Source organism: Desmodus rotundus, chromosome 3 (assembly GCF_022682495.2).
Source record: "Desmodus rotundus isolate HL8 chromosome 3, HLdesRot8A.1, whole genome shotgun sequence".
NCBI classification, from domain to species: Eukaryota; Metazoa; Chordata; class Mammalia; order Chiroptera; family Phyllostomidae; genus Desmodus; species Desmodus rotundus.
The window spans coordinates 75,530,453-75,558,282 of NC_071389.1; the positions used below are offsets into that span (position 1 = coordinate 75,530,453).

General features: G+C 41.8%; 1 protein-coding gene across 1 annotated transcript in view; it reads left to right on the forward strand.

Moving 5' to 3' along the window:
- Window positions 1-24,654, forward strand: part of KIF13A (kinesin family member 13A) — a 203,432-nt gene extending 178,778 nt beyond the window's left edge. The window contains exons 27-40 of the mRNA XM_053920223.1: window positions 190-289; window positions 1,554-1,680; window positions 3,609-3,664; window positions 5,244-5,368; window positions 5,635-5,811; window positions 6,505-6,597; window positions 6,742-6,898; window positions 7,881-7,954; window positions 9,883-9,930; window positions 10,991-11,102; window positions 12,233-12,384; window positions 12,902-13,006; window positions 18,258-19,049; window positions 23,085-24,654. Of these exons, the coding sequence (XP_053776198.1) occupies window positions 190-289; window positions 1,554-1,680; window positions 3,609-3,664; window positions 5,244-5,368; window positions 5,635-5,811; window positions 6,505-6,597; window positions 6,742-6,898; window positions 7,881-7,954; window positions 9,883-9,930; window positions 10,991-11,102; window positions 12,233-12,384; window positions 12,902-13,006; window positions 18,258-19,049; window positions 23,085-23,111 (2,145 nt within the window). The 3' untranslated portion in view covers window positions 23,112-24,654. The remainder of the gene's footprint in view (window positions 1-189; window positions 290-1,553; window positions 1,681-3,608; window positions 3,665-5,243; window positions 5,369-5,634; window positions 5,812-6,504; window positions 6,598-6,741; window positions 6,899-7,880; window positions 7,955-9,882; window positions 9,931-10,990; window positions 11,103-12,232; window positions 12,385-12,901; window positions 13,007-18,257; window positions 19,050-23,084) is intronic.
- The last annotated feature ends 3,176 nt before the right edge of the window (window positions 24,655-27,830 follow it).

Genomic DNA, 27,830 nt, shown 5'->3' on the forward strand with positions numbered 1-27,830 from the left:
TGATTTCTGAGTGCTGGGATTCTCGATCAGCATGCAGTTTTTCTGAGGCCTCTTTGCTTTCTTGCATATTAATCACACAACAATGTTCAACGGCCTTTCCTGATGAAAATTTTTCTAGTCAATGAGACATCTTTTTAAAAAAATAGTCTGTGGACTCTGCAGAAAAATACTTTCCTTCCCTCACGTCAGGAAGAAGACTTGAACTGTGTGAGAGAGAGGTGGTCTGACGCACTCATTAAACGACGAGAGTACTTAGATGAACAGATTAAAAAAATCAGCAATAAAAAAGGTATGTGAGATTAGACTCTTTCTTGAGAGTAGTTTTTTCACTCTAAACCACGGTTGTGGGTTATTTTCTTCCCTTTGTTGGATAATTGTATCTTAGTTTTTAACCTGATAACAGTTATAGATATTTGTGTATCATATTATACAGTGTTGGCTTACGAAGGCTCTGAATTTGATGTCGGCGTGTTCAAAAAACTCTGAGTTGGTTTTTTTTTAATTGTTGTTTAAGTACAGTTGTCTGCATTTACCCTCCCATAGCTCCCCCTCAAAAAAACTCTGAATTAACTGTCATAGTAAATGTGAAACTAAAATTTTGTTTTGATGAATGCAAATATGATCAATACTATATCTCAATAATGAGGTTATTTCTGGCTCAGAACAATGGAACTGACAGCAGCTAAAGGGTTGGTTCCGAAAGCACAGCATTTGGCAGCCCCAGCTACTGTTGGGTGGTGGTAGCCATGCACTCAGCTAAAGCTGGCCTGCAGCTCCATTCACTGTGACTGAGCTCCAAGGATGCAGTTTGCTCATGCTGGCAACTGCCTCTTGGATTTTAGAGCAAAAATATGCTCTTAAAACCCTTAGTCTCTCATCCTGACTTTATGATCCGCTCATTGTGGTTGATTCTGCACCAAAGGACACATCACAGACGTTAACCCATTTCATGAAGTGTCCTTGGTGTCAGTTTGTGTATGTGCCCAGCCTGCTAGTGAAAGCTCACTTTGTGCCCAGGTAGCTCCAGAGCTGGATTATAGGTAAGAGGATTTCAAAATATATCAAATCCAATCTCTTCATAATGAGCATGAAGGAAATAACGTTAGGTTTGCAGAGTGCGCTATGTGGTGTTCTTTAATCCTCTGTCTTCATAAAATGGTGTGTCGTTTTTGTAAAACAGTGTCACACCTGTCATTTCATTTGATCATTCCAGCAAGTGCACAAAGTACAACAGATACGACTTGATTATCCCTTTTTGTCAGGTTAGGAAACTAGACTCATCTGTTGAATAACTTCCCCAAATGACAGAACGCAAGTCTGCTCATCCTCCTTCCAGTGCATTTTGTCCTCTCCTGGTTCATGGTTCGTTGAGCTAGTGCCATAGCCTCTCCAGGCCCATGCGGGTGCTCAGGCTTGAGCTTCGAAGCCTCAGATCCTTTGTAACGTAGCAGATGTGTAAGCCATGTGTGGATATCACCAAGTAATCATCTTTCTGAAATGTAGAAATTACACTCCTCCCTTCTTGGTACTCTTCCCCTCATTTTGTCCCACAGAGAGAACTGAGGACGATGTGGAACGGGAAGCCCGGCTTGTGGAGCAGTGGGTGGGGCTTACCGAGGAAAGGAACGCTGTGCTGGTGCCAGCTCCGGGCAGTGGGATCCCCGGGGCGCCTGCTGACTGGTATGTCCACCCTTCCTTCTGTGCAGGCCTGACAGGATGGCTCAGATGGCCTGTGGCAAGAGTCATGCAAGCAACTGCCCAGGATTATCACAGGAAATGCTAAGTAACATGAGCTGCCCAGGGAAGGGGCACCCATCTCTAGTGCCGCCTTCCCGTTTCTCCTCCCCACTGCAGCTGGCTCCCTCTCACCGGCAGCCAGAGAGCATTTGTGCCTGGCCAGGAATCAGATACCACACTCCTCAGTTCCTCTGTGCGAGCAGCTCGGATATGGTTTCCTGATGACCAGAAATTCTCTTTTTTTTTTTGACTCAAATAAAGGGTATATCCAGGGTGTAGTTGAAGAGGGCAGAAAATACGGGGTGGGACAAAAGTAGGTTTACAGTTGTGAGTACGTGATAAAGTTTGTTCTTGTAGTATCATTTTTTAATTATTGTATTTTTTTAGGTATGTTACAGGCTTACTTTAAACCATTTAACTTATGCTCCAAAGTAACCGTAATTTAATGTTGGTAGTACAGCAAACTATGAAAAGCTTTAATTATGTGTTTAAAAGTCTTTTCACAAGCTTAAGTCTGGATATCAGAATTTAAGCAGTTCTTGAAATGTATGAATGTCTCCATAATATACTGATTACAAAGCAGGAAAAAAAAAACAACCACCCACACAACTGTAAACCTACTTTTGCCCACCCTGTGTATCTAAGCTGTGGTCAGACAGTTAATGTGTCAGTCCTGATGTTCGTGAGAAACAGTGTGGTAGGCTAGATTCTGGGGTGAAAGAGAGCTGGATACAGTCTCCAGCTGTAGCTCTTAATGTTGTTTACTTAACTTCTCTGAGGCTTTATTCCTAATCGTTAATGGAACTACCTTGTTGGTACTCTGGTAAAGATTAGCAATAATATGTTTAAAAAAAATACCATGTTCATAGTGCCCATTCATTAAATGGTAGCTTCTGCTTCTACTGCTGCTTATTCTCACTCTTTTTGTAAGAATATGTTCTAGGCATTTAAGGGAAAGCAGATTTCCTTTGAACACCAAATGTACATGCCCAGATAATCTCTTTCGGATACGCATAGAAACATTAGTGATGCTGTGTCTAAAATGATGAATGGAAGTGTAATTGATTCCATGGCATTATGTAACTAGAAAATCTGAATTTACAGGCACATAATTTATAACCTGATGTTTGTCCCTGCTGATTGTCCTCTTGTGCTGGAACCCTATAGTCACAGGCAGTGCATTGGCCAGCCACTCAGAAATAGTCAGCTCAGTCCCAAGTGTGTTCTTCCCTTTGAGGCCCTCTTTAAACTGTTTTACCCCAGTCACTTTCATCTGAGGTATTTCCAAACTTCAGAGCACCTTGAGCATTGATAAAATGTAGAGTCCTGGATCCCCTTCCTAATTATTCTGATTTGGAAGAAAAAGGATGGGCCCAGGACTCTCAATTTAAAAGGCCCCCAGGCTGACTGCGATGTAGATGGGCAAGTTTTTGGTAAAATACCACTTGGGTCTGTCCAGTACACAACCCTGCCTCCTTTCATACATCCTTCCTTCTCGCTCTCTTTGAGCTTTTTCGAATACTGTCTCTTGTGTTTACTTCCCCTGGTTTTTGATCCTGTCCCCTATTCCCACTCTAACAACATCCTCATCTCCTTCTTCCCATCACTAGAATTATTTTTAGAAATGCTTCAAATAATCTTTGTCTCAGTTAATGACATGTAATTCATATAACTGGTAGTTCTTCATGTAAGTCACATAATTCCCGTGATTTGTGTTAATAGGAACATCGGTAAGTGTGAACTTGCTTCATTAATAGAACCTGTATCTCCACAGTAGTTCTATTCTGTGTCCATGCCCCTGCACTGCCTGATTGTCTGCCAAGATGTAAGACACACCTTTGGTTATGATTAAATTTTGTTATTAAATTTAGGATCCCACCACCTGGAATGGAAACCCACATACCAGTTCTCTTTCTCGATTTGAATGGTAAGTAGACCTCTAATGTTCCAGGGGTTATCACATTGAATTAAAGTCTGTAATCTGTTCAGACCCACAGGATGTTGTTGATCCTTAAATCGCTTTTCTAATTACTCATATGCCACATCTAGGTGGCATTTTAGTCCAACCAGATGTATATGGCATGACATGTAGATCACTAGAAGAGAGATGTGGATGTTTAATCTTAAAAAGAGAGCACTGGGAAGATTGAGAACTTCATATAGAAACATTAAAGCAGTTACTGCTCTGAAACATTAACAGACATAGAAATTACCTGAGAAAGTAATTACCCTCAGAGATTCTGAATCTTTAGGCTTTGCAAGGGCCCGGGCATCTGCATTTCTGACTAGCATCCTTTGCTCTCCACCGCAAGAGAGCTGATGTTGGAACGTGATCACACACTCACCCTGCATTAAGGGTTGTGCTTTACTATAGCAATACGTCAAACCTGGGTGAACCTAGAACAATGGTTTTCAATATGTTTCAACAGTAAAATACATTTTCAAAACGCAACCTTAAATGGAACTCCATGTGTAGAATACAAAAGCAGAGTTGCCGAATTTGGGGATAGGCAGGCTCTGGGAGGCCCTTCCGCCGGACCCTTGCGATCCTCAAAACACAGCCTCAAAACCTCTCTTCTGGAGAGAAGACCAATAATGGATGGATAGAAACATGGGAAGACTGTGTTTGCCTCTTCATATGAAGAATTTTTTAAAAGCCTCGAAGTAGACTATGCCTCCAGAAGTGGGGAGTTGCCCATTATTGGAGGTGCACAAGCAAAAACGGGATGACCACTTACAGAGATTTGTGAAGGTGAATCCCACTTTTGGAATGGCAGTGGAAGAAGATGATCAGAATTCTTCCAAGCGCCCAGAACTTTGATTCTAAATCGATAATTGAACTTCTCAAATCTCTAATTTAGCATAAGTTATGTAAGTAGGACAACAAACCTAACACTAGGTTATAGAAGGAAATGATATCAAAAAGCAACAAAATTTTGGTCCTGGCTGGGTACCTCAGTCAGTCAGAGCATCGTCCTGCTACGCCAAGGTTGCTGTTTCAGTCCCCGGTCAGGGGCACGTACAAGAATCAACCAGTGAAGACGTGGCTGGGTGGAGCAGCTTCTCTCTCTCTCCCTCTCTCTCTCTCTCTCTCTCTCTCTCTCTCTCTCTCTCTCTCTCTCTCTCTCTCTCTCTCTCTCTTCCTCCCCCTCCCCCTCCCCTTTTCCTCTTCTCCCTCAAATCCATAAATTTTTTAAAAAGAAAACAGAAGAAAAGCAGCAAAATTTGAAGGTGTATGTAAAAAAAAATTTGCTCCTAGAACTACATACAGAATATATGCAGACCATTTTGTAGGAGACTCACAAAGGTACCTTTTTGGCCCCATACTTGTTTCTGTATAGGATAGAAGCTATTGTGAGTGACTATTGAAGTCTCTATATCAATTGCAGGATAAGGAAAGAAAGAAAAAAATTTAAATGTGTCACATGTAAATTTCATCTCCTTGGTCTTTAATTAAAAACTGACTTTTTTCCCCTCTTTTGCTTCTGTGCCCTGGACTTGGTTAGCGGATGACCTCAGTGCCAACGAACAGCTTGTGGGCCCGCACGCATCAGGCGTGAACTCCATCCTGCCCAAGGAGCACGGCAGCCAGTTCTTCTACCTGCCCATCATAAAGCACAGTGATGAGGAGGTAATTGACCCCTGAGCTTCTCTTTAAGGACTTTGTATTGGTGCATATGCTCGTGGGCCTGTCTTCCCATTAAATTACTACAGTCTGCTTTGCGGAAGAGGACTGGGAACTTTAAAAAATAGAACTTGTGGGTTGTCATTCAAAAAAGTGAGGAAAAATATTATTCAGTTGAGTTGCATGTATTTTCTTTCTCTGGTGGATGATGTAAAACCGCAGTACCTGACTTGCATCTCGTTTCCTTCTCCCCATCCTTCTGCCATTTTTAGGTTTCAGCCATCGCCTCTTGGGACTCCTCGGTGCATGATTCCGTTCACTTGAACAGGGTCACTCCCCAGAATGAAAGGATCTACCTGATAGTGAAGACCACAGTCCAGCTCAGCCACCCGGCTGCTATGGAGTTAGTGTTACGAAAACGGATTGCAGCCAATATTTACAACAAACAGGTAGTAACAGGACCTGATTCTGCGGTTGCATATATAAGCTTGACATTTTCCCTTCTATCACAGTCTAGTGTTTTGTGGTGTTAACACAGTGGATGTGCACATTGTTACCCTACTTGCCAAGTTACAATCCGATTCTCATTTATCTGGAATAATGGGGTCCGAGGATAGCAGAATTAATGTCGTTTGCAAGGACTTTTCCACCTTTACCGATTTGAGACCCATAAGCCAAGGAGGCAGTGGAGCTATGAGATTGCACTGTTTCAAAAGGGTCAAGTGCCAGATCCAAGAGGGTTAGTGACAAAACCAGGACAAAAATGCAGGCTCCAATAAATCCCTGTCCAAATGTCCCACCCAGACCTCATCTCACAGGTACTGTCGGCAAAACTGATCCTCTAGTTTTCTTCTGACTGTGCAAGGACAGACGGATGAAACCCTGACATGATGGAAAGAAAGGCAGCGCGCGCACACACACACACCCCTACATAGGCCACAGATTCTATAGTCTGCCCAAATAACAGCTGGACATCATTGTCCCTCAGGGGTGGACACAGATTTTTTCTGTTCTATTTTTTTCTATTTTGAGTATTGTATGTGTGTCAAAACAGTGATTAGTAAGTAATACTCTTACAATTTGTAAAATACTTAATAACTTATATTTTCGCATCGCTTAATTCAGCTTCCTTTTTCTATCAGAGTTTCACCCAGAGTTTGAAGAGAAGAATGTCATTGAAAAATATATTTTATTCCTGTGGTGTAACCTATGAAATAGTATCCAATATACCAAAGGTAAAATATTTATTACTTTTTTAAAAGATCATAATATAAGTAATAGAGACTGTTAATTCTCAAAATTTTTAAATCATTTTCTCACCACAGTTTTGATGAAAGATACATTCATATAAAAGTATAACTGTCTTCCTGTCACCTCAGGCAACAGAGGAGATCGAGGACCGGGAAACGCTGGCTCTCATGGCAGCGAGGAGTGAAAACGAAGGCACATCCGATGGCGAGACGTACATTGAGAAGTACACGCGCGGCGTGCTGCAGGTGGAGAACATTCTGAGCCTTGAACGGCTCCGGCAGGCGAGTAACTGGACCTCTGGCATGTAACCAGAGGATTCATCACCGCCCTTCACCCCAAATGATCAAAGATGAATTTATTTACCACTTTCTCAATCTATCTGAGAAGGGAAATTTGAGTAGAGATCTCATTACACAAAAGTCACTTTGACAAAACAAAACAAAAATTCAAATAATGACTACATTTTATTGAATACCTTTTACTTAAGCATGGTGCTTAAGTTATTTAGATTAGTTTATTTAATCTTCAAGATAACCCTTGAGGTAAATACTGTTATAATCCCCATTTTTAAATGAGAAAATGTAAGTTAATGTATTAGCTAACCTTCCCAGGGCTACACCGCCAGGAAGTGGTACAAACGCATATGTAAACTGAGAAAGCTTGTCTCCAAGGTCCATGTGCTTAACCACACGCTAGCGCTGGTTCCCTGACCTTCCGATCCAGGTTAACTTCGTGACAACAGCATGACGTTCGGGTGAAAACCACTGGACAGGGGGACTCTGAGATGGAAGGTGTCATTTCTTAGAAGCAGGAGTTTAAGTTACAGAAAGTGTGTCTTGAGCAACCAGGGGACTGAGATTGGCATCTGTTAGAAAAACCTTCCTTCAGTGAAGTGCCACCTAGGTTGCTGCATAAGTGAAACACCAACAGCATAAAAGTTCATTGTAGTTTTTAAAGTGAGATATATAGCTAGAGGTATTTTTCTATGTTTCCTCTGCCCACCTTTAAAAATATCTATAATATATAAATGTCTGTTCAGCAGTTTTCCTGGTTTTATTCATGAAAAATGTCTTTTGATGGATTAAGCAAAAAAAAAAAAAAATGAGTAGTTACAAAAAGTTTTCAATTTTGTAAATATGGGGGAGCAGGTGACATGTGGGATTGAAATGATCGTTATTTCTGTATTTTCTAAGTTGTCCACAAGAAACATATATTACTTCTGCTATGGAAGGAGAAATATTAACGTAGTCTTCAAATTTCCAGGCAGTCACAGTCAAAGAAGCACTCTCCACCAAAGCTCGCCACCTGCGGAGGAGCCTCAGCACGCCGAACGTGCATCACGTGAGCACCCCTGGCGGGGGTGGGGGCTTGCACGGCCTGTCTCAGGGGCCGGGGTGCGACACTGGAAGGGACCCGAGGTTGGGGCTTATGGGTAAGAATAGAACACCCGGCACCGGTGTGGATGTGCCGAAGTGCCGCACCTGCTCCTCGGTCCCAGGAAAGCACATCAGAGAGCACAGCTATGTAACACGGCTGGGCCTTTCGTGGGGTCTCACAAATACTAGGCAGCGGAGAAAACGAAAGAGTGAGAGCTGCTATTAGGAAATGTGTAGATCTCATATTTAAAAGAACAATAAAAACTAATGAGGAAAACGTCTATCTTACAAAGGAGAGAAAACCCACCTATGAAGTATTCTACCCTTCCCCCTATCCCCGCCAAATAAACTGAAGCAAAGTCTGATCAAGACTCTAGATCTAACTACTAATATTTACAAGGGTTAGAGGAAAATGTTAAATGACACCACAGGGATTCAATCAGCAAAATCCCGACTGTGGGAAACTTTACAGGAAGAATGACCTAGAGAAAAGGGAAAACTCAGAAATTGAAGGAGACAAGATATATCCAGTTGTAATGTATGAACTGTTTTGATTTGGCTTCAAAATTAATTGTGAAAAGGGTTATGAGACATTTGAACACTGACTGATATGTGATACAATTTAGGAATCACTTAACTTTTTAAGATGTAATGATGGTATATGGTTATGGTTTTTAAAGGGGGAGGAAGAATTACTTATTTTTAAGAGATTCATATAGAAATACTTGGGATAAAATTTTTTAAAGTTAGAAAAAAACAGAATATTTTTTAAAAGAAGATAGTAAATATTGAAGTAGAATTATAAATTCAATAAAGAAAGAAATAATAAAGATCAGACAGAGTTGTATCAAAAAGAAAAGAAACTGAAAAATGGGTTTTTGAAGACTGGTCAAATGGATTGCTTACAGTAATATTGATTGGGGCAGAAAAGAAAACATGAAAGAAGACACAAATCATGGAAATACAAAAGGCCTTATCACCACAGAGAGAACAGAGACTGACGCATCATAAGAGCAAACCATGAATAAATATTATGTCATTAAATGTAAAAGCACAAACAGAATGGACATTTCCTGCAAAACATGGAATCAAAAAGAAATAGGAAATCTGAATCCAGTTATCACTATAAAGAAGACCTCAACTCATGTGGAGAGTGTGTTCATTGGTGGGAATACACAACATCACAATATACAAAAATTGGCACATCTCCTTAAACTGATCTATACATTCCCAGCGTAATTTCTTTTAGGGTTTGATAAGATGATCCTAAAATTTCAGTGGAAGAACAGAGCTGCAGGTGCATGTACCCCATCTACAGCCAGAGATTCCATGCCTGAATATGTGCTCAGATTCTCACAGGTACATGGGATGCCTTTAGAACTGAAGGATGCTGAAATAATGCACATGTCAATACTGAGAGTAGGCAGACAGAGTAGTACTTAGGGGCAGCAGGAACAACATTTATTTCATCCAAGTTCATAATAAAAACAAACTAGCAGCAACCTGGATGTCCACCTAGAATACAACAAAGTATTAGACTATTGAGGAAGACTATGTGTAGTAAGGTACTATTTATATAAAATATTAAAATATGCAAAATAATGCTACATATTATTTATAGACATTATATAACGTATATAATATATATATTATTTGTGTGTGTGTGTGTGTGTGTGTATACACACACATATATAAAACCTGAATGGGAATAAAACCTGTGTGGGAATAATAAGCCCCAAATTTAGGGTAGCACTGCTCCTGGGGAAGGAAGAAAGAAAGGAGAGATGGTCATCCAGGCTTCACCTGTATGTGTGACATCATATTTCTTTGCGTATACATAAAATTTGTGTGAAATTTATGAACCACATTGGTAAAACTATTTATCTCTTCCAGGTCTCCTCCAGTCGACCAGACCTCTCTGGCTTTGAGGAAGACGATAAGGTGTGCGCCTGCAGGCCTGGCTGGGTTATTAGCAGTCTCTGAGTCTGGGAAGTCAGGGTATCTTGGTGGTTTCACTCTTTCTGGACTTTCTGTCTTCATCTTACTCAGGTCATTGTCTCTACATGTCCACTTCCAAGTTCAAATACTTGATATGAAATTGCTGTGCGCTCTGAGTGTTACACCGTTACTTAGCATGATACTGCTTCTCATTCTAGGATAATACCACACGCAGTTGAACATCTATGTTTATAGATCTAACTCTAAATGATTTTAGAAGGTATTGTGTCCACCATTGCAAAATCACAATTATTTCAAGTGACTAAAATTAAGGATTTAAAATCAAGGGCATTTGCAACATCATGTTATTCAGCAAATATTTCTTAACCATGTATATTGCATGTCAAGTTACTAAACTAGGGACTGAGGCTGCTTCAGAGTATAAACACAGATTATGTCCTCAAGAAGCTTAAAAGTTAGACCTTAGAGGCTTCAATGAACTGAGAAGTTCAAGTAAATAAATAAGCTTATATGATATACAAGCGGAGTTTTCTCCCTTGAGGATATCAATATCTTATGCCAATTTGATACTTTTAAATCTCAGGTATACGGAGAGTAACCATATCACCTCGTTTACCTGGGGCAGTCCCAGCTTATACCTGCTGCCCAGAAAAAATTACCAGTGGAACCATTTCCCTCTGAAAAGTGTTTCAGTTTGGGCTTTAAATTATCCAGCCTCCTCAGATACACACCGAATTCATAAAAGTGGTTGCTTCTGGGGAGGGAGGAAGAAGAATGGAGCCTGTAGGTCAGTCTGTTGGTAATGATTTTATTAAATCTTGAACAATACAATAAAGTATTAACAGTTACTCATCTAGGTATACCTTGGGTATGACAGTATTTGTCATATTTAGGGCTTTTCTACATGTTTAAAATACTTCATAATAAAAACAGAAGAGTACACACTGCCATCCCGTTAAAAAACGGGAAAACTCAAATCTGGGCTTCCTTTCCCATTCTGGAGGGGCTGAGTCCCAGCTGAACCCCTTGCTTTACCCTGTAGGGTTGGCCAGAGAGCCAGCTAGACGTGTCGGACTACAGCTCCAGTTACCAGGACGTCGCGTGTTACGGGACGCTACCCAGAGACTCGCCTCGAAGGAGTAAAGAAAGTAGCGGTGAGACTGTTTTCCTGTGTTATTTCTTTACAGTCCTTGGGAAAAGCACTGAGTAAAGGTCTTTTATGGATGGCAAATAATAAGGTAGGAAGCTGAAATCCTGGTTTGCTAGATAGCCCTAAACTCTCTTCTTGATTGGAACATACCACGTTCACTTACTCGATTTCTTTTTGCTGTGTATCCAATACATCATTCAAATAGCAATAATAAGCCTTTTGGGGAACACTTCAGAGTTTTCAGATCACTTTTCACGCACCATTTCCTGAGCTGGAAGTCACAGATCTTACTACATTATGGTAAGACTTCACTCTTCACCAAAAGAATATCCACCTCTGTCATGTTTTTGTACTCAAAGGATTTTTTAGAACATGTCTCTGATTCCTAAATTTTTAAATGACACTAGAAATAAATTTGATTAGTGACAACATTATTACCTAAATATAATCTCTCAGTGCCATGAAGGGAACACATTTTGTGGATAAGTACATCAGTTCTATAATTTTACCCCTTAGCGTTTACCTAAGTGCCACTGTACCAGTGAATTGGGGAGAAAAATAAAGGAGGAGGAGAAGAGGCTCAAAGAAATGAGTAGAAGCAAGAAAGAAGATTGTCCTTCCTTAGTCATAGGGAGCAGGTGGGCTTGAGGAAAAAATGGGCTTGCAAGAATTTGTGCAGTATTCACTCATCATTTATTGAGTCTCTACTTGCTATATGCAATAAAAGATGAAAAAAAGGTACCACTAATGCATCTTAAAATCTAACTGCGGAAATGAAATACATAGAAAGTTAGATACTAAGTGATAAAGTGTCAAATTGCATGTGCATATAATAAGGGCTCTGAAGATGCAGGGCAACAAAATCAGCACGAGTTGAAATTGGTCTGGTAAGTGGCACTTAACCTGGATCCTGAAAAGAAGGTAGAAAATTTGGTTTCTCATGTCTTTGATGACCCTTTGTGACTTTGTAGATGTATCTCCATTCTTGTCTACCTCGGTTTTAATGCTTAGCCACATATTAGCATATTAATCTCTTTGTTATACCAGATATTCCTGTGGCCAGGTTGTACCTTTCTTTCTGTGTGTTGTTTCAAGTGCTCTGTGCCTGTAAACTGGTGTTTTTGTCTTCCCCAGGCTGTACGTCGGAGAATCCTCATGCCTTATCAGTCAGCCCTTTTAAAGCATTCTCTCCTCAGCCACCAAAGTTTTTCAAGCCCCTAATGCCTGTAAAAGAGGAGCATAAGAAAAAGATAGCTCTCGAAGCAAGACCTCTCCTAAGCCAGGAGGTAAATACTTGACTTGTCTGTACCATGTAAAATAGGGAGGAATCGTGTTGCCTGTGGAGAAGTAACAGTTTGCATTAACGAGTTGGATGCTGCATGTGGACGTACATGCATGGGTTATCACCTCCTGGGTCCTAGTCTGGAATACCTCTTTCTCAAGCACACGGGGTCATGGGAGAATTTTTTGTTTGTTGCAATTGCTGTTGTTTTCTTTGTTTCTGTGGATTTACAGTCTTTTTTATCTTTCAAGTGAGAAAGAGATGTTCTCTAGGCATTTTAAAAATAGTAGTCTTTCATTTTTTTTAATTTGATGAAACCAGTTATGCTCTTTGCCACAGAGTCTGTGTAGTCTTGTCAGATTTCATTAGTACTTGAACTGTAGCCTGCAAAATCGTTTGCTGCACACCTCACATGTCATGGAAGTGTGCACGTTGCTTTTCTAACTTGCACGTACTTAATGTGTATTTCGGCTGTCAGCGTCTCCTGTGTGTGATGCATCTGTGTGTCTTAACCTTTGCAGAGCATGCCTCCACCTCAGGCACATAACCCTGGCTGCATTGTGCCCTCAGGAAGCAATGGCAGCAGCATGCCAGTAGAACACAGTAGCAAACGTGAGAAGAAGATTGTAAGTTCTGGAACCATTTCTGTCGTATTGCCTGGTGGTGGGTTTAAGGCCCTTTCACAGCCAGTGATCCAGATATATGCATTGTGTCTTTGGTTTTTCTTAAAAAAAAAAAGAAAGAAAGAAAATGTGACCATTGGTAATGAAATTTTGCATGAAGGTGGCCATGACCTGTGTTTTTATTCCCTAAGTGTTCATTCTGTTCTATTTTATTTTTTCTGCTTAGTATAAATTTGCTTAGAAAAAGGGGGAAAGGCACTTTTCATGATTCTAGACTTTATAAAAAGTGGAACAAAGGGATTACTTTAACTAATATTGACTCTTTCTGATGTGCCTGTATGTATTGGCCAGATTCTGAAGTTAATCTACCTAGAAGAATTGCACTTACTTGCAGTAAGTAATCATGCATTTAGCTGTGGGTATGTTTGCAAGCTTCTTTCATGTTGCTTGATGCGATTGCCAAGGTTGTTCTGTGGTTGCAGCCACACCCCAGCCCATCGTCGTCATCTCTACATCCCAGATAGCCTTTTCACATTTGCTCGCCAAACATAATCCGCAGCCCTTGGTGTCAGTCTCACTTCCAGGGTGGCCCATCTGTATTTTATCACAGGTAGGTTGAAACTCTACCTGTCAAAGCTCATTCCCTAGCATTTGGTTTTTGAATTACAAATTTGAAAAATCTTTTTTAAAACACTGCATACCAGGCACTGTGGATTATAAATGATACCTCAATTTAAAAAACAAACCCTGTGTATTCTCAGACCTGGAAAGAATTCTCTAGTTTTGTGCCTGGGCTTTCACTCTTGTGTGGCTTTTCTTAGACTTTGAATAGTAAAGCAGCCAGGAGCTAGAGAGGACTGCTCGCTGTTGGTGCTTGTGTGCCGGCTGCTCTGTGGCCAGGGTGTGGGAAGTCGCTTTCCCAGCTCTACCGCGTCAGACCCATTCCAGAGGCTCTGTAGTGTAAGGTCCTTTAAGGGTTCTCGAATGTGCTGCCAATGCACACCGTGTGAAGCTAACTAGTTCAGGACGTGCAGTTGGCCACTCTGCTGCATGCGTGAAGTGCTAGCGGGTTTAGGGAATGAGCTTCTCATCCCTCTTGTGCACTGAAGGAAGGAAAAAAGGCGCCATTTCCCCCTCACCTCTCTGTCCCTCCCCACTGCCTATGCCCCTGTGTTCTCCCTCTCCCTCTAGCCCTAAACCCCCATCCTAATGCCTGCTGGAGAAGAGAGTACACAACAGCTGCTCCTCTGAATCATAATGAGCTGCTCAGTCACTTAGCTGACCTGCTTAATTAATAAGGGCTGCAGCATGGGCTAAAAGGCCAGGTGGCTAGTTTGTTACCCTTAGATTCTCTGGCTCTATGGCTGATTAGATCTGTTTGTTGGCATGGCCCTTACCACCGTGGTGCACAGGCACTAAATTTAAACCCACTTTAACAATACATTTTGGTAGAACACCATTGAAAGAAGGCTGGATGACCTTTCTGGGCTGCTAGAAGGTAGTTTCACTGTTCTCAGAGTTTGCCTGATAGTTATTTTTCTATACTTCCAATATTTTTTAATGAAACTATCTCAGGACTCCCCCCTGGCAGAAGGCAGGATGGAGCCAGACTCTCTGCCTCTCAAGCAGCAGTTATACCCTCTGTGATGGAGCAGCCCACGGAGCCCACAGAGCAGGGCTCCATGGTGCTGTCTTTCTTGCTGGGGGCTGACTTGAGAGATCAGCTTTTACTCTCCTTAGAAAGCTGGCTTGCGGAGCTCTCTGCATCCCTGAAGGTGTTGAACTGTTTGCTTTATTTCAGACAGCAGTTTCTCCAGGATGTTTTGGTAGATTTTAAGGGCATTACTTGCTTGGCCTGAGGTTCTCATTTCTCTTTAAAAAGGTGTAATTTTATTTCTTTCCTTATAACTGGATGTAAACTGCATTATTCCTTTGTTCCTAATTCATTTTCTTTTTCTGCTCTTGAAAAACCAGAGAGGGAATCAGTGTGAGCAAGGGAGTTAGAAGTCATTTTGGAGACATAATATTGAGACATTGTTCCTTTCATTTTTAGCCCATCTAATTACCAAAGCAAACTGTAATTTCACATAAAACATAATAAAATAGCTATGCTCAGTCCTTTAAAGCAGCATTTTGTTGTCAGATCTTCATCATTCAAGATGTGAAGTACACGAGATAAATGCGACAGTGCGCCTTTGGAGTCTTATCTAAGTGATGAAGCAGAGAGAAGAGCAGAGAGACAGTCATTTCTCCCTCTCTTAGGTTTTGCATACACAGCATTGTATTTCTCTCCTTTTACATAAGAAGGAACAAAAGACTTGTTGAGGGACTTGCCCAAGATCTCGCATTTAATGAGCATGTAAGAACAAAGGTTCCATCCCTCAGCAGATTTGGGCTGAGGGATGGAACCCCAGTGACCCCAGAGATGGTGCAGTTTTTTCAGTCACCCTTTGCTGCTGTTTCTAAAGGGGGCTGCCCACCCCTTAGCACCATGGACAGAAGTACTGGGGGCCCTTGGCTGATAGTCTTCCTGCAAACAGACCCTCTCTCTGATGCACATACAGTCACATTCATAGTGGGAGTGAAAATGACTTTAATCAAGTGAATCTCCTTGCAGAGTCACTGCTTTATGTGGGTTTTGAGCCCTTCTTAAAATCAAGGTGTTTTGTCTGTAGGTAAATATCAGCTGCATAAACGAAATTATATACATCAAATCATGAAGAGTGTAGCTATAGAGAAGCTTGAGAACAGGACTCCATGATCCAGTTTTAGGCAGCGCTTTCATTCTTTTTGTCCTTAAGACATAGTAGGAAGGTGCATGGTTTAGTCTACTTTGGAGACAACGATAAATAATATTTCTGTAACATTGTCTATGTAACCAAATTCTTAACACACAGGTAAGCCCTCTCTTTTCCTTTTGAAGACAACTTGATAAACCTTCTGTCTCCCTTTACATGTCAGAAAATACTTCACCTACACTCAGTTTTCTTTTTTCTGGAGTTAGTTGTCCCCACTGCTTCAGCCCTTCTCTCCTCCCATCTCATCCCAGCCCCAAGTACCTAACTGTATACTTGATCCCTGTGTGGACTTAAAGTCTTGGGGTTTTTGTAACCTGCAGGTTTATTAAGGTAATTCTAATCCTTTAGGAATAATTTTTTGTCTTTGCAAGTTTGATAAATGTGCACCTGTTTCTACACATTAGAGTCATGATTGAATATTTTATTTGTTGTATGTTAGGATGACAGGCCTTTCCTTTGTCTTTAGAAGAAATGACTTCAGGCATTAAAAGGGGCCCCAAAGCTCTATTATCTTCAAATTTGGTTTTCCTTGCAACAGCTAATTTTCTAGTAATGCACCACCTCGGGGCCTTTTGGGCTTGGGGAATTATGTTTCTTTGCTAGCTTAAGTGAAAAGGAAATGCAACCGATACAAACACTTGTGATTCAATTTCAAGTCCAAACAAGTCAAGTGGAGAATCTAGAAAATAGCGACCAGGCTACTGATTCAGACAGTTCCGTTCAGCCTTTGCTTCTTTACAAACATCCCCCAGCCCTGGAGGAAAACACTCCAGTGACCTATTTTGGAGCAGTGCCACTTAATTTAGAATGCAGCTAAAGATAAGATGGCAAGAGATTAGTGTTGCCAGAAAATTTGTTTTGCTAATTTCTGGAACTTTATCACTGATATTCACCTTTAATAGCCAAGGAATTAAAACTACTGATGCTTTTAAATAATTTATATTCAAGTTATTTTTAAAACAAGGAAGCACTGAAGAATATTAAACTATTTTTAGATATTTAGCCTCCAATGAGATGAGGAAGAAAATATTACAATAAAATTCACTAGATGAAATGTATGTTGATCCGTACTACATCCCCTCCCCGTCCTCACTGTCTGCCCCTCTCTCCTGCTCCTTCTTCCCTTCCGTGTGTCTCTCTGATGAGTAAGGTTGATGTTTTGGTTCCAGGAAATTTCCATCCACCCAGGCAGTGTCCAATTGTTCTTTTTTTTAAACTGATTGATTTTAGAGAGGGGAGGGGAAGGGAGGAGGGAAGAGAGAGAGAGAGGAAAGAAATAATGGATTTGTTGTTCCATTTATTTATGCATTCATTGGTTGATTCTTGTATGTGCCCTGACTGGGGATTGCACCTACAACCTTGGTGTATCAGGACAATGCTCTATCCAACTGAGCCACCTGGCCAGAGCAACAGGATTGTTCTGGGGATGAGGACCCAAAATCATAACTACCTGAAGGCCGGCATCATGCCAGTGTTTGTTCAACATTGGTATTCCCAGGTCTCAGGACAATGGCTGGCACATGGTGGATGCTAGATGAATATTTGTTGAATGGAAGTTACATTTTAAAAGAGAAAAGGAATATTTGCAAGATCATCAAATGTTTATGAGGTTAATTAGAAATGACTAGATAATAATATTTATTTTTATTTGCGTGTAAAATACATATATGTTTTACATTGTTTTCCACAAAATATAAAGACTCATTCATTCGGGAGAGAGATTAGGGAGTTGGTGACACCTAACTTTTGCATATTTACTAATCTTTATAAACAGAATTCAGAAGCTATTAGACAAAGGAGATTTCCATTTAAATCTTCCTCACTTTCCATGGATAAATCCTCTATCCATGCTTCTCAAACCCCTGTAATTCTCAGATTGATTGTTAGTACTTTACAGCCTTCCAATACGTAGTGTAATACTGAGAATGGGTGTTGAGTTTGTGTTCTTAGCCCTCTTGCTGTTGTAGCCTTATTTTACCACCCTCTCTCCATAAAGTAGCTCAGAAACATTTCACAAATCACCTTACCTGTCTGCACTGCAACCCCAAGGCGAGGATTGTAAGCACAAGTGAAGCAGCGGCTCCTCTCTGGCTGCCGCTCTACTCAAGTAATTAGAGAGGGGACAACATCCCAGCTGAAAACCAATCATGAGTAAACTAATTCAAGTCCACTGCACTATAGTCCATCCTTTTTTTAAACCAGGGGAGGAAAAGTTTCTAACATTGAATAAGCACAGAAGAAATGAATCTTCATATTAGGAGGTAATGACTTTGTGTTCACAAACCTCTGAGAATAATGTACCTGTGTCCATAATAGGTAATAAGATTTAACCAAACTCAGAAAGAAAGAAAAAAACCCTAAATGTGAATGCCTTTAATAGTAAAGTACTTAAAACTTGCCTTAACAATACAGTTGCTATAAGGAGCTAATGACTGACTTTTGCTTCTTTCCCGTAGGACTCTGAGGAGGAGGAGAATGATCTGGAAGCTCTGAACAGGAAGCTGATAGGTTCACAGCCGTATGTACCGGTGGAGTTTGCTGACTTCAGTGTTTACAATGCCAGCTTGGAGAACAGAGAGTGGTTTTCTTCTAAAGTAGATTTGACAAACTCAAGGGTCTTGGAGAAAGAAGTGTCCCGTAGCCCTACCACCAGCAGTATTACCAGTGGCTACTTTTCCCACAGTGCCTCCAATGCCACTCTGTCCGACATGGTGGTCCCCTCTAGTGACAGCACAGATCAGCTAGCCATTCAGACAAAAGACGCAGACTCCAGTGAGCATTCTGGACTCTCACTTGTGCATGATTTCAGATCATCCTCACACAAAGAGTTGACAGAGCTAGAAAGAGGCTTGGTAAAGGATAAGATAATTACGGTGCCACTCAAGGAAAACAGTGCCTTAGCCAAAGGGAGCCCATCATCCCAAAGCATTCCTGAGAAAAACTCCAAAATACTCTGTAGGACTGGCTCATGTTCAGAACAAGATACCTGCTCCAGCAAAAATGGCCAGGCTGCCAGAGAGTTCTGCTCCAAGGAGGTGACCATAGAGTACACCACAAACGTCCTTGAGGACCATTCTTTCACAGAGTTTATGGGTGTGTCAGATGGGAAAGATTTTGATGGTTTGACAGATTCTTCTGCTGGAGAGATTTCAAGTAGGAAGAACCTACCAAATAAAATGGACAATAAGAGTGTCTCAGATGAGCCACAGGACCCTGGCCAGCTGCATTCCTTGGCAGAGAATGACCAGGTAATAAATTCCAGAGGCATTCCTTGTGCTATCAGTGATCATACCTAATTGTGCACCAAACCCCAGCAGCCCTTCACCTCAATGACTTAGGAGATGTTCACTAAGAGGTTGCCAACAGGTAGAGCTACTTGGACTCCCTGTCTTAGTGCATCTGTTAAGTTGTATGGGGTGGAGCCTTAGGTAATCTCTAGGGTGGGGCAGCCTGATTCAGCACTCTGTGGCTCTGTATGTGGGGGAGGGGTCAGAGAGAAGACAATGCTGCTTAGGCTTGCTCAGCACTTGCCCGTTTCTGGTCACTTCACCCCCTTCTCCTGTGTGACTGGCGCTGCTCTAGCTGCTGCCCCGGTGGTGGTTCCCAGAGTGGGTGTGTTTGCGTTCATTCTAGGACTGTGCGGGCCCTTTAAACAGCCTTTCCCAAGAAACCAGCAATTTATTCCACCACCCAACCCCTACTGGATTTTACAACCAGAAATTATGAGGCTTTATATTCCCAGCACTGGAACCCCAAGCTTCGCTGTCTGGCTTGGGTCTGGGATTGCTTGCTCCCAAGATGTCCCTCCCGATTTTATCTATCACACATGAATGTGGGACCACCTGGTCTGCTGCCTACCTCGCCACCACCTCTCCCTTGTAGCTGCCACACCACATCTTCTCCTAATACACAGAAACAAACACAGGGAGGCTGCCAAATTGAGGAGGCAAAAGAAATATGGCCCAAATGAAAGAACAGAACAAAACCCCAGAAAAACAACTAAGCAAAATGAAGACGGCCAACCTATCAGATGCAGAGTTCAAAACACTGGTGATAAGGATGTTCAGAGAACTCATTGAATATGGCAAAAGCATAAGGAAAGAAATGAAGGCTACACTAAGTTAAATAAAGAAAAATCCACAGGAAACCAACAGTGAAGGGAAGGAAGCTGGGGTTCAAATCAACAATTCAGAACATAAGGAAGAAATAAACAGTCAACCAAACAGAATGAAGAAACAAGAATTCAAAAAAACAAGGAGAATAAGAAGACTCTGGGACATCTCCAAAAGTGCCAACATCCAAATCACAGGGGTGTCAGCAGGAGAAGAGGAAGAGCAAGAAATTGAAAACTTATTTGAAAAAATAATGAAAGAAAGCTTCCCTAATTTGGCAAAGGAAATAGATGTGCAAGTCCAGGAAGCACGGAAAGTCCCAAACAATTTGGACCCAAAGAGGAACACACCGAGACACATCAGAATTAAAATGCCAAATGTTAAAGATAAAGGGAGAATCTTAAAAACAGCAAGAGAAAAGGAGACAGTTACCTACAAAGGAGTTCCCATGAGACTGTCAGCTGATTTCTCAAAAGAAACCTTACAGGCAATCAGGGGCTGGAAAGAAGTATTCGAAGTCATGAAAGGCAAGGACTTACAACTAAGATGACTGTATCCAGCAAAGCTATCATTTAGAATGGAAGGGCAGATAAAGTGCTTCCCAGATAAGGTCAAGTTAAAGGAGTTCATCATCACCAAGCACTTATTATATGAAATGTTAAAGGGACTTATTTAAGAAAAAGGTGATCAAAACTATGAACGTTAAAACAACAACAAACTCACAACTATCAACAACTGAATCTAAAAAAACAAAAAACTAAGCAAACAACCAGAATAGGAACAGAATCATAAATAGGGAGATCATTTGGAGGGTTATCAGCTGGGAGGGGAGCAGGGGGAGAATAAGGGAAAAGGCACAGGGAGTAAGAATCATAAATGGTAGGTGTCGGGGAAAGTTAAAAATAGACAGGGGATGGTTAAGAATAGTATAGGAAATGGAAAAGCCAAAGAACTTATATGTACAACCCATGAACATGAACTGGGGAGGGGGGGGATGCTGGAGGGAAGGAGGGGACAGGGCAGAGGGAAGTATAGGGGGAAAATTTGGGACAGCTGTAATAGCACAATCAATAAGATATACTTAAAAGAAAAAGATGTTGCCAGCAGGGAAGACGTGCCCACCCGGGGAGAAGCTCGCAGGTTGCCCAGCTGTCAGTTCACGGGGAGCAAGTCTGCCTGCGTAGTTGCAGAGTGGAACTACCATGCATACAGGCGCCCTGGCTTTTTCAGCTGGCATATGGGTTTTGTTGAATTAAGTATTCACTTGGAAAGAATCAATCATTTTCTTATTCATTCCCCGAGATGTTTAATTACTGGCTATTCTAAGTTATCTGGTAGTATCTGCCATAGTTCATCAAATTAGTGATTTTTTTGCCTATTAGATACACCGTTATTTTATGTATCATTAAGGAAAAATACTTCCAATTAAACTACATCATATTAGCAATTGTAAGACACAGTCCAATTCTAGAGATGTTAAAGTGTGGGGGAAAATAACATGCATCGCGGAACTGACAAAATGCAGTCATTAGGTTAAAAGGTGCTTTGGAGAAGTAAAGGTGACTTCCTTGAGCCACTGAATGTTGGGCTTTGGAAGTTCCTCAGGTTGGTTTATTATGTTAATTCTTATATTGGAGCAAAATGGATTTTTGCTAATATTCCTAAGGGAATGGCAAATTTTATTATATAAATAAGAAATTATCTGCCTCTGCGCGCTCTGCTCCTGAGTGCCACCATTTCTACCCATTAAGAATCACTGTTTTGGTCCCACATGCCAAGCCCAGCGTGGAAGGGGTGTGGCGGTGCCAGCGCTTAGCAGAACGCAGAGCTGACCAGACTGGAAAGCAGCTTGGTGAAGGTTACGGCAATCCTGGTGTCATTCCATCTCTCTGTCTTGCCGAGGAAGTTGCCATTTCACACTGGCGGATTTTTCCCATCCAACTTTTCCATACTATCCCTTAAAATTTCAGTGTGTAGTCATTTTTACAGCATACTCATAAACTGCAAAAACCTAAACAGTGATCTCTTCAATAAAAAAAGACTTCGTCCCCAATTTAAGATTAATAATAAAGTTACTCATGACTGTTCTTACAAGCCAAACTCTGATTTGCTTAAAAGTCCCACGGACAGGGATAGCAGTGTGGAATTAATTGACTGTGGGAGTGGGGTGGGATGGGCAGAGGAGGGCAAAAGGGGAAAAATTGGGGCAACTGTAATAGAGTAACAGTAAGAAAATGATTTTTAAAAAGTCATCAACTTCCTCTATACTGGCCCTTCAGCAGAATCTTCACGGCTGGCCTACATGACCTTTTCAGCCCCTCTTCCAGGAAGCCCAAGAAGGACGTGAACAAGAAGTCCAGGGATGATTCTTTGCCCTGCAACAGTGCTTCTCAACCTAACGTGCAAGGAATTCCTTGGGGGTGTTGGGAGAAGGTGCCTCTTAGAAGTTCAGATTCCCAGGAGCCACTGCCCTCCACACCTAAGGTTTTACTTCAGTGGGGATGGCTCCTGGGGTTGAGGTTTCCACAGAGCCCTCCGCCGACGTCCTGCGAGGCAGGGGGTCCGAAGGCCGCACCGAGACACTCAGCCCAGAGAAGAGGGAGCCAGGACAAGCATCCCTTTGTTTCACTGCCTGGGACATTGGAGCCCAGCACTCGGGAAGAACGCCTGGGGTTGGCTTTTGAAAGTCTTCTGTACTGTGTGTCCCTGCCAGAGTTTGTGGTTTAAAGGTGGAATTTACAAAAGTATGTTATATTAGTTCAGTGTGGGATTATGGTAATACTTTTTCTTTATTGCTTTAGTATTTTGTTATTTTAGTTTTAATAAGTTGTTTTAACACTGTAACAGTTTGAGAACATTTTACATAGTAAAGTTTGATGTTTGTTCTTACCCTGATAGGACTTACTGTGTGGGCCTAGAAATAACAATTTTTTGCTTTAACTCTGGGTCTTGCTGTCCATTACTTTTCCTAGAAACTTCACCTTGGGGCTAGATTTCTCCCTCATATACTGTGAATTTTAGAACTGGATTCCATCCTAAACTGGATCCTGCGGGTCCCTAAGGAAGAGCCCCTTGTGTGGGATGGGCACAGTTTGGCTGAGGATGGTCCCTGTGGGTGGGGAGGGGAGGTGGGGATTGGGGCTTGAACTCACTGTAGCCTCTGAATTCCAGGGAAGCAGGACCTCGACTGCTCGGTGAAAGGCTGCAAGCACTTCCTCCGCAGGCCCCCGCATCTCTGTCTCGGGTCTGTTTTCCAAAGCACCAGCCTCATCTTTGTAACATGCTGCGGCCCAGCAGGCCCTTGGACTGGCGTGGAGAAGCCCTGCACTCCCTGGGCCGCCACCTTTCCCCTGCTGTGTGAGAAGAAGCAGCGGTGCTCTGTCACCTGGGTGAACCAATAGCTTCTGCTTTTTCCAGGAAGCCAGAGAACTGAAAATCATGGATTAATTAAGTGGCAGTATTTGTTTTTTTGCACTTACTATACATCCCACTGTGTGGAAACCACAGATTCAAACAAACTTATTCTTGTACAGTTTTAATCAGTTCTTACTGTAGAATCTGGAGTCAATACTCTAATGTGGTTTTTTTTTATAAATAATATATATTGTGTATATGAAATGTGTATCTATAGTATGTCTGTGTCAAGACAGACAAGACTGCACACTAAAATGCAGAGAAAAGTGGTTTGTAAAAAATCATAAGGTACTGGACTTGGTTACAAAGCAACTTGGGCAATCTTGCATACATGAGCAGAGGAAACATGTTATTGCCTAAATGAGGTTGCAAATCCTTCTTTGCAAAAAAAGATTACAGAATGCCGTTCTTTATAACCAAAGAACTTACATAGGACTGATCGATTTTGCTGTCCACCCTTGTTTTCTGTGTACATATGTGTTTGACTGCAAGCCTGGTGCCACACTGCCCTTGGCTACCAGGCCACACGCTGCCCTTCTGTCCTGTTTCATAAGCACACTGAAAACTCTCACAGCAGATTTCCTTGGTCTTCCACCTGGCCTGCCGCCTGCTGACTTGACGTTGCATGATAACCGTGGGGCTCTCGGTTCAGCCCAGCAAGGCAGGCAGAGTGGGGAAAGCAGTATTACTGTAAAAACGCAAGGACATACCAAGAGTTGGGTTGGGGGTGGGGAGGGGTGTTGGTTTTTGTCTTTGTGTGGTTTTGTTTCAGATTGGTAGGTTTCATTGTGGTGTGGTTTTACTGTTGCTATTGTACTTAATTCTGGAAAATGCTGAAGAGATGGAATGAGCTATAAAGGTCACAGGGTCCCACCTCACCGTGTTTGCGGGAGGAGACTGAATGCAGATGACCCTGCTGCCCATGACTGCATTTGTGAAGCTCTCTTGCTAGTGGGGACAGTGGAGGGATCATGTGTGCAGAAACTTTACCAGGGTCCTTCATGTACCTGTTCTGTAGATGCCTGTACAGTTGGTCTGGAGGCACAGCAGTAAATGTGTGTGTGTGCGTGAGAGGAGGTGTCCAGCCTGCTGTCCCTTTTCTCTGTAAGTTCTTAGCATCAGTAAACGAATAAGATATTCGAGACTTTAATGAAAAGCTGCTGTTCATGATTTTTGTGTATAGTGAGCTGACTGTAGTATTTTACTATTGTCTGTTTTAAAAAAGGAAAACTGTAATTTATATCCCCTTTCAACTCTATTGTATTTAATTGGTACAGATTGTGTGTGTCTTTTAGAATACAGACGGTCTAATCCAGATTTTAAAACAGCAGTTGTTTGTCTTTAATAACGCTGCCATTATCCCATCCCATGTTCCACACTTGTGTGTCTCGTGTCCCTGCAGCTTAAACAATCATAACAACAGCCAGCATTCACCGGGGGTTTTTATGTACGAGGCGCTGTTCCCAACGTGTGATATTTATTATGCCCTTTAATCCTCACAGCGACAGATGCCCTAGCACTGTTGTGACTGCGTGTTTGGTGAACGGAAATCTGAGGCAGAGGGGTTAGTGCCTGGGAGGGGGATTCCACTCACACTTCCAGCAGCGTCTCCTCTCCGTGTTCTGTGTGGTGGCGTGTCGTGGAGGGGCCCGCAGGGCCCGCGGTGATGAGTGTCAGATGTCCCGGAGTGTCAGTTGACCCGCGTTGCTGGGAGGTGTCTGCGGTGGACAGGACAGAGTGCGCCACTCCCCATCACAGTGCTCACGTTTTTAGAGCGAGTAGCAGCGCTCTGCCATCCGTGAAGAAGTAACCGGAGACAGCGTAATGGGGAAGATTTATCTAAAAACTGCTGTCGCAGAATCTTTTTAGAAGAGTCTCAGTTGTTTACAATAGCCTTCCTGAAGTAATCAAGAATTAGATCTAAATATTCTGGACAGAAGAGTGTGTTACATGGACTGCCTGGAAAAAGTCAAGAGGGGGAAAAGCCCAGAACTCTTTGGAATTTTACAAAGTAGGGGTTGGGTGGACAGTAGCTCTGCAATATTTAAATAAAGTATGACAAATACAAACACAGTTCAAGGCAAAGTGAACTAATTTTCATTCCCTTCACTAGTACGAGATCAGTGGTGGTCAGTCTGTGACATTGTCCTTTGTCGTTATGACTATGAGAGCAGAGTGGTTTTAGGACATATTTTATTGGACAGTTAAGTGTAGGCACGTGCGCCACAGTTCATTTCCAAAGCACATTATTATCACATTTGTTTATACTTATTTGGACACATTTTATCATAGCAAAAATATAGCCTTATGACTCTAGGGTGCCCCCTAGTGGGAAGAATAACTATAAAAATACCTTTAGGGTTAGGTAAGGGCAAGATGCTATCTTCTATTAAATGCTGCACTAGCCAATACTTACTTTGAAAATTACCGTATCCAAGCTTTAAAACTACATTGGGAGGAAAGAAAACTAATTTCATGATTAAGCTTTATTTAAAAAAATAAAGCTTTTTGTTCATGTGATTAAAAAGTCTTAAGATGTAATTGAGTAAGTTCTTGCTGTCTTCTTTCCTGGACCCAGAACTAAAAACAGAAAAGGGTGCTACTGGAATGCAATCAGATGGAAAGCTTTTTGTATTCGGCTTTGAACTTATTACAGTAACACTAGCACAGGTCTCTGTAATGTGAAGCCTACCTCCTAGGTTAAAAATCAACAGCAAAAAGTCAATCTGTAATATGTAGCAGTTCATTTCAGACTTTCTCCCAACCTAGAAAGGCAGTCTGTTCCAATGCCCAGCAGCATCCCCCCAGACATCTGGGGGGCTCCTGCAATATCCAGTTGGTGGGAGGCCTGGAGTAGAGGTGACTCCATGAGAATGCTGGGACACCAGCTCTGCTCTTTTACTCGTTGTGAATTGGAGCTGACAGTAGTGAAAACAAAGTCCCAAAGTCTAAATTTAACCAGCTTGTCATTTGTTTCTAATCCCTCAAGGAATGAGGAAAGATAATTGTAGATTTCAGTGCTGTGAGTTAATTTAAGTTGAAATAAAACTTAGTCACTATTTTTCAGGTGATCCAGAACATACACTCACCTCGGTGTATTCTTGGAAAAACAAGTGATTTTTCACCTCTCTGATGCTCACTGGGTGCCTCTGTTTTTGCATCGAGTTCTTAGAAGACTGCAGCTTGGGGCGCCTCAGATACTGTAATCCGAGCCCAGTTGGCAGAAACCACCATCTTGGAGCTCACTGTAGGTTTTCTCAGCGCCAGATTGTCCCTGAGAAAGGAACTCTGAAATCCATGAGACCCTATTCATGAAGAGTGACAGGCTGGTTAATAGAACAATGAATGTCTTGTAAAGAAAAAGGTAAGTTTTGAAATTGGAGACTTGGAGGAAGAAAAGATTAACTTGAAGAGGAAAAAGGAGGCCCAGTTGGGTTTTATAGTACAAACCAATTTGACCCAATACCTAAAACATGTAACTATTTAGATTTTTAAATGGAAAAACATTGATGTTTGTAACAACTTTAAACTGTTACTTTGGGTGTTCATCTCCTAAAAATCTGCCTGAACCAAACCATTTAAAGATGTTAGGTTTCTGTGTTACTGTCTTTTCATGGGCTAGCATGAGTTTGGAGAAATACCAAGGAGAGTAGATGTATTTTTCTTTGACTAAAAATTTCAGAAAAGCCCTGGCCAGGTAGCCCAGTTGGTTGGAACATCATCCCAGTATGCCAAGGTTGTGAGTTCGATCCCTGATCAGAGCACTACCAGAATCAACCAATGAATTCATGAATAGGTGGAACAACAAATCGATGATTCTCATTCTTCCTATCAGCTATCTATCTATCTATCTATCTCTCCCTCACCCACCCACCCGACCTCTCTCCCAGCTTCCTTTGTCTTTCTAAAATCAATCATTTTTTTTTAATTTCATAAAAATACATCTGAGCCGAAAGTCACACCTTCATGTAATTGATTACTGTCTTGTTGAATCAGAATAATCTTTACCTAGTGTGTGGTCAACCAGAAGTAAGCCACGCTATTTACAAACACCAGAGTTAAAATAATTGGCTGCAGCAGCCTTCTGAAAGAGAGTTTATGAAGAATAAGGATGTAAGATCTTACCTCACTACCGCTTGCACCTGAGTCTGTCTTAATGGTATAAAATGCCAGTTTACCCACATTATTTTCTGGACCTTTTGTATGTAGTGGGAAAGCTACTTATTAACCTGTTGCTGCAAAATGAATTACCCTCAGACTTGGCAGCTTAAAACAGCAATAAACGCACCATCTCACAATTTCGGTGTCTAGATTCAGGAGTGGGTAGTTCGGGCTCCAGTCGCTCATGAGGCTGCAGTCCAGAGGTGAGCTGGAGCTGCAGTCATCCAAAGGCTTAACTGACTCCTCAGCCACTCGTGGGTACTTCCCCCTCCTGCTACTGCCCCTTCCTGGCCATGGGCACCTCCCCACACTGCCGAGTGTACACCCGGCATGCTGGCTGTC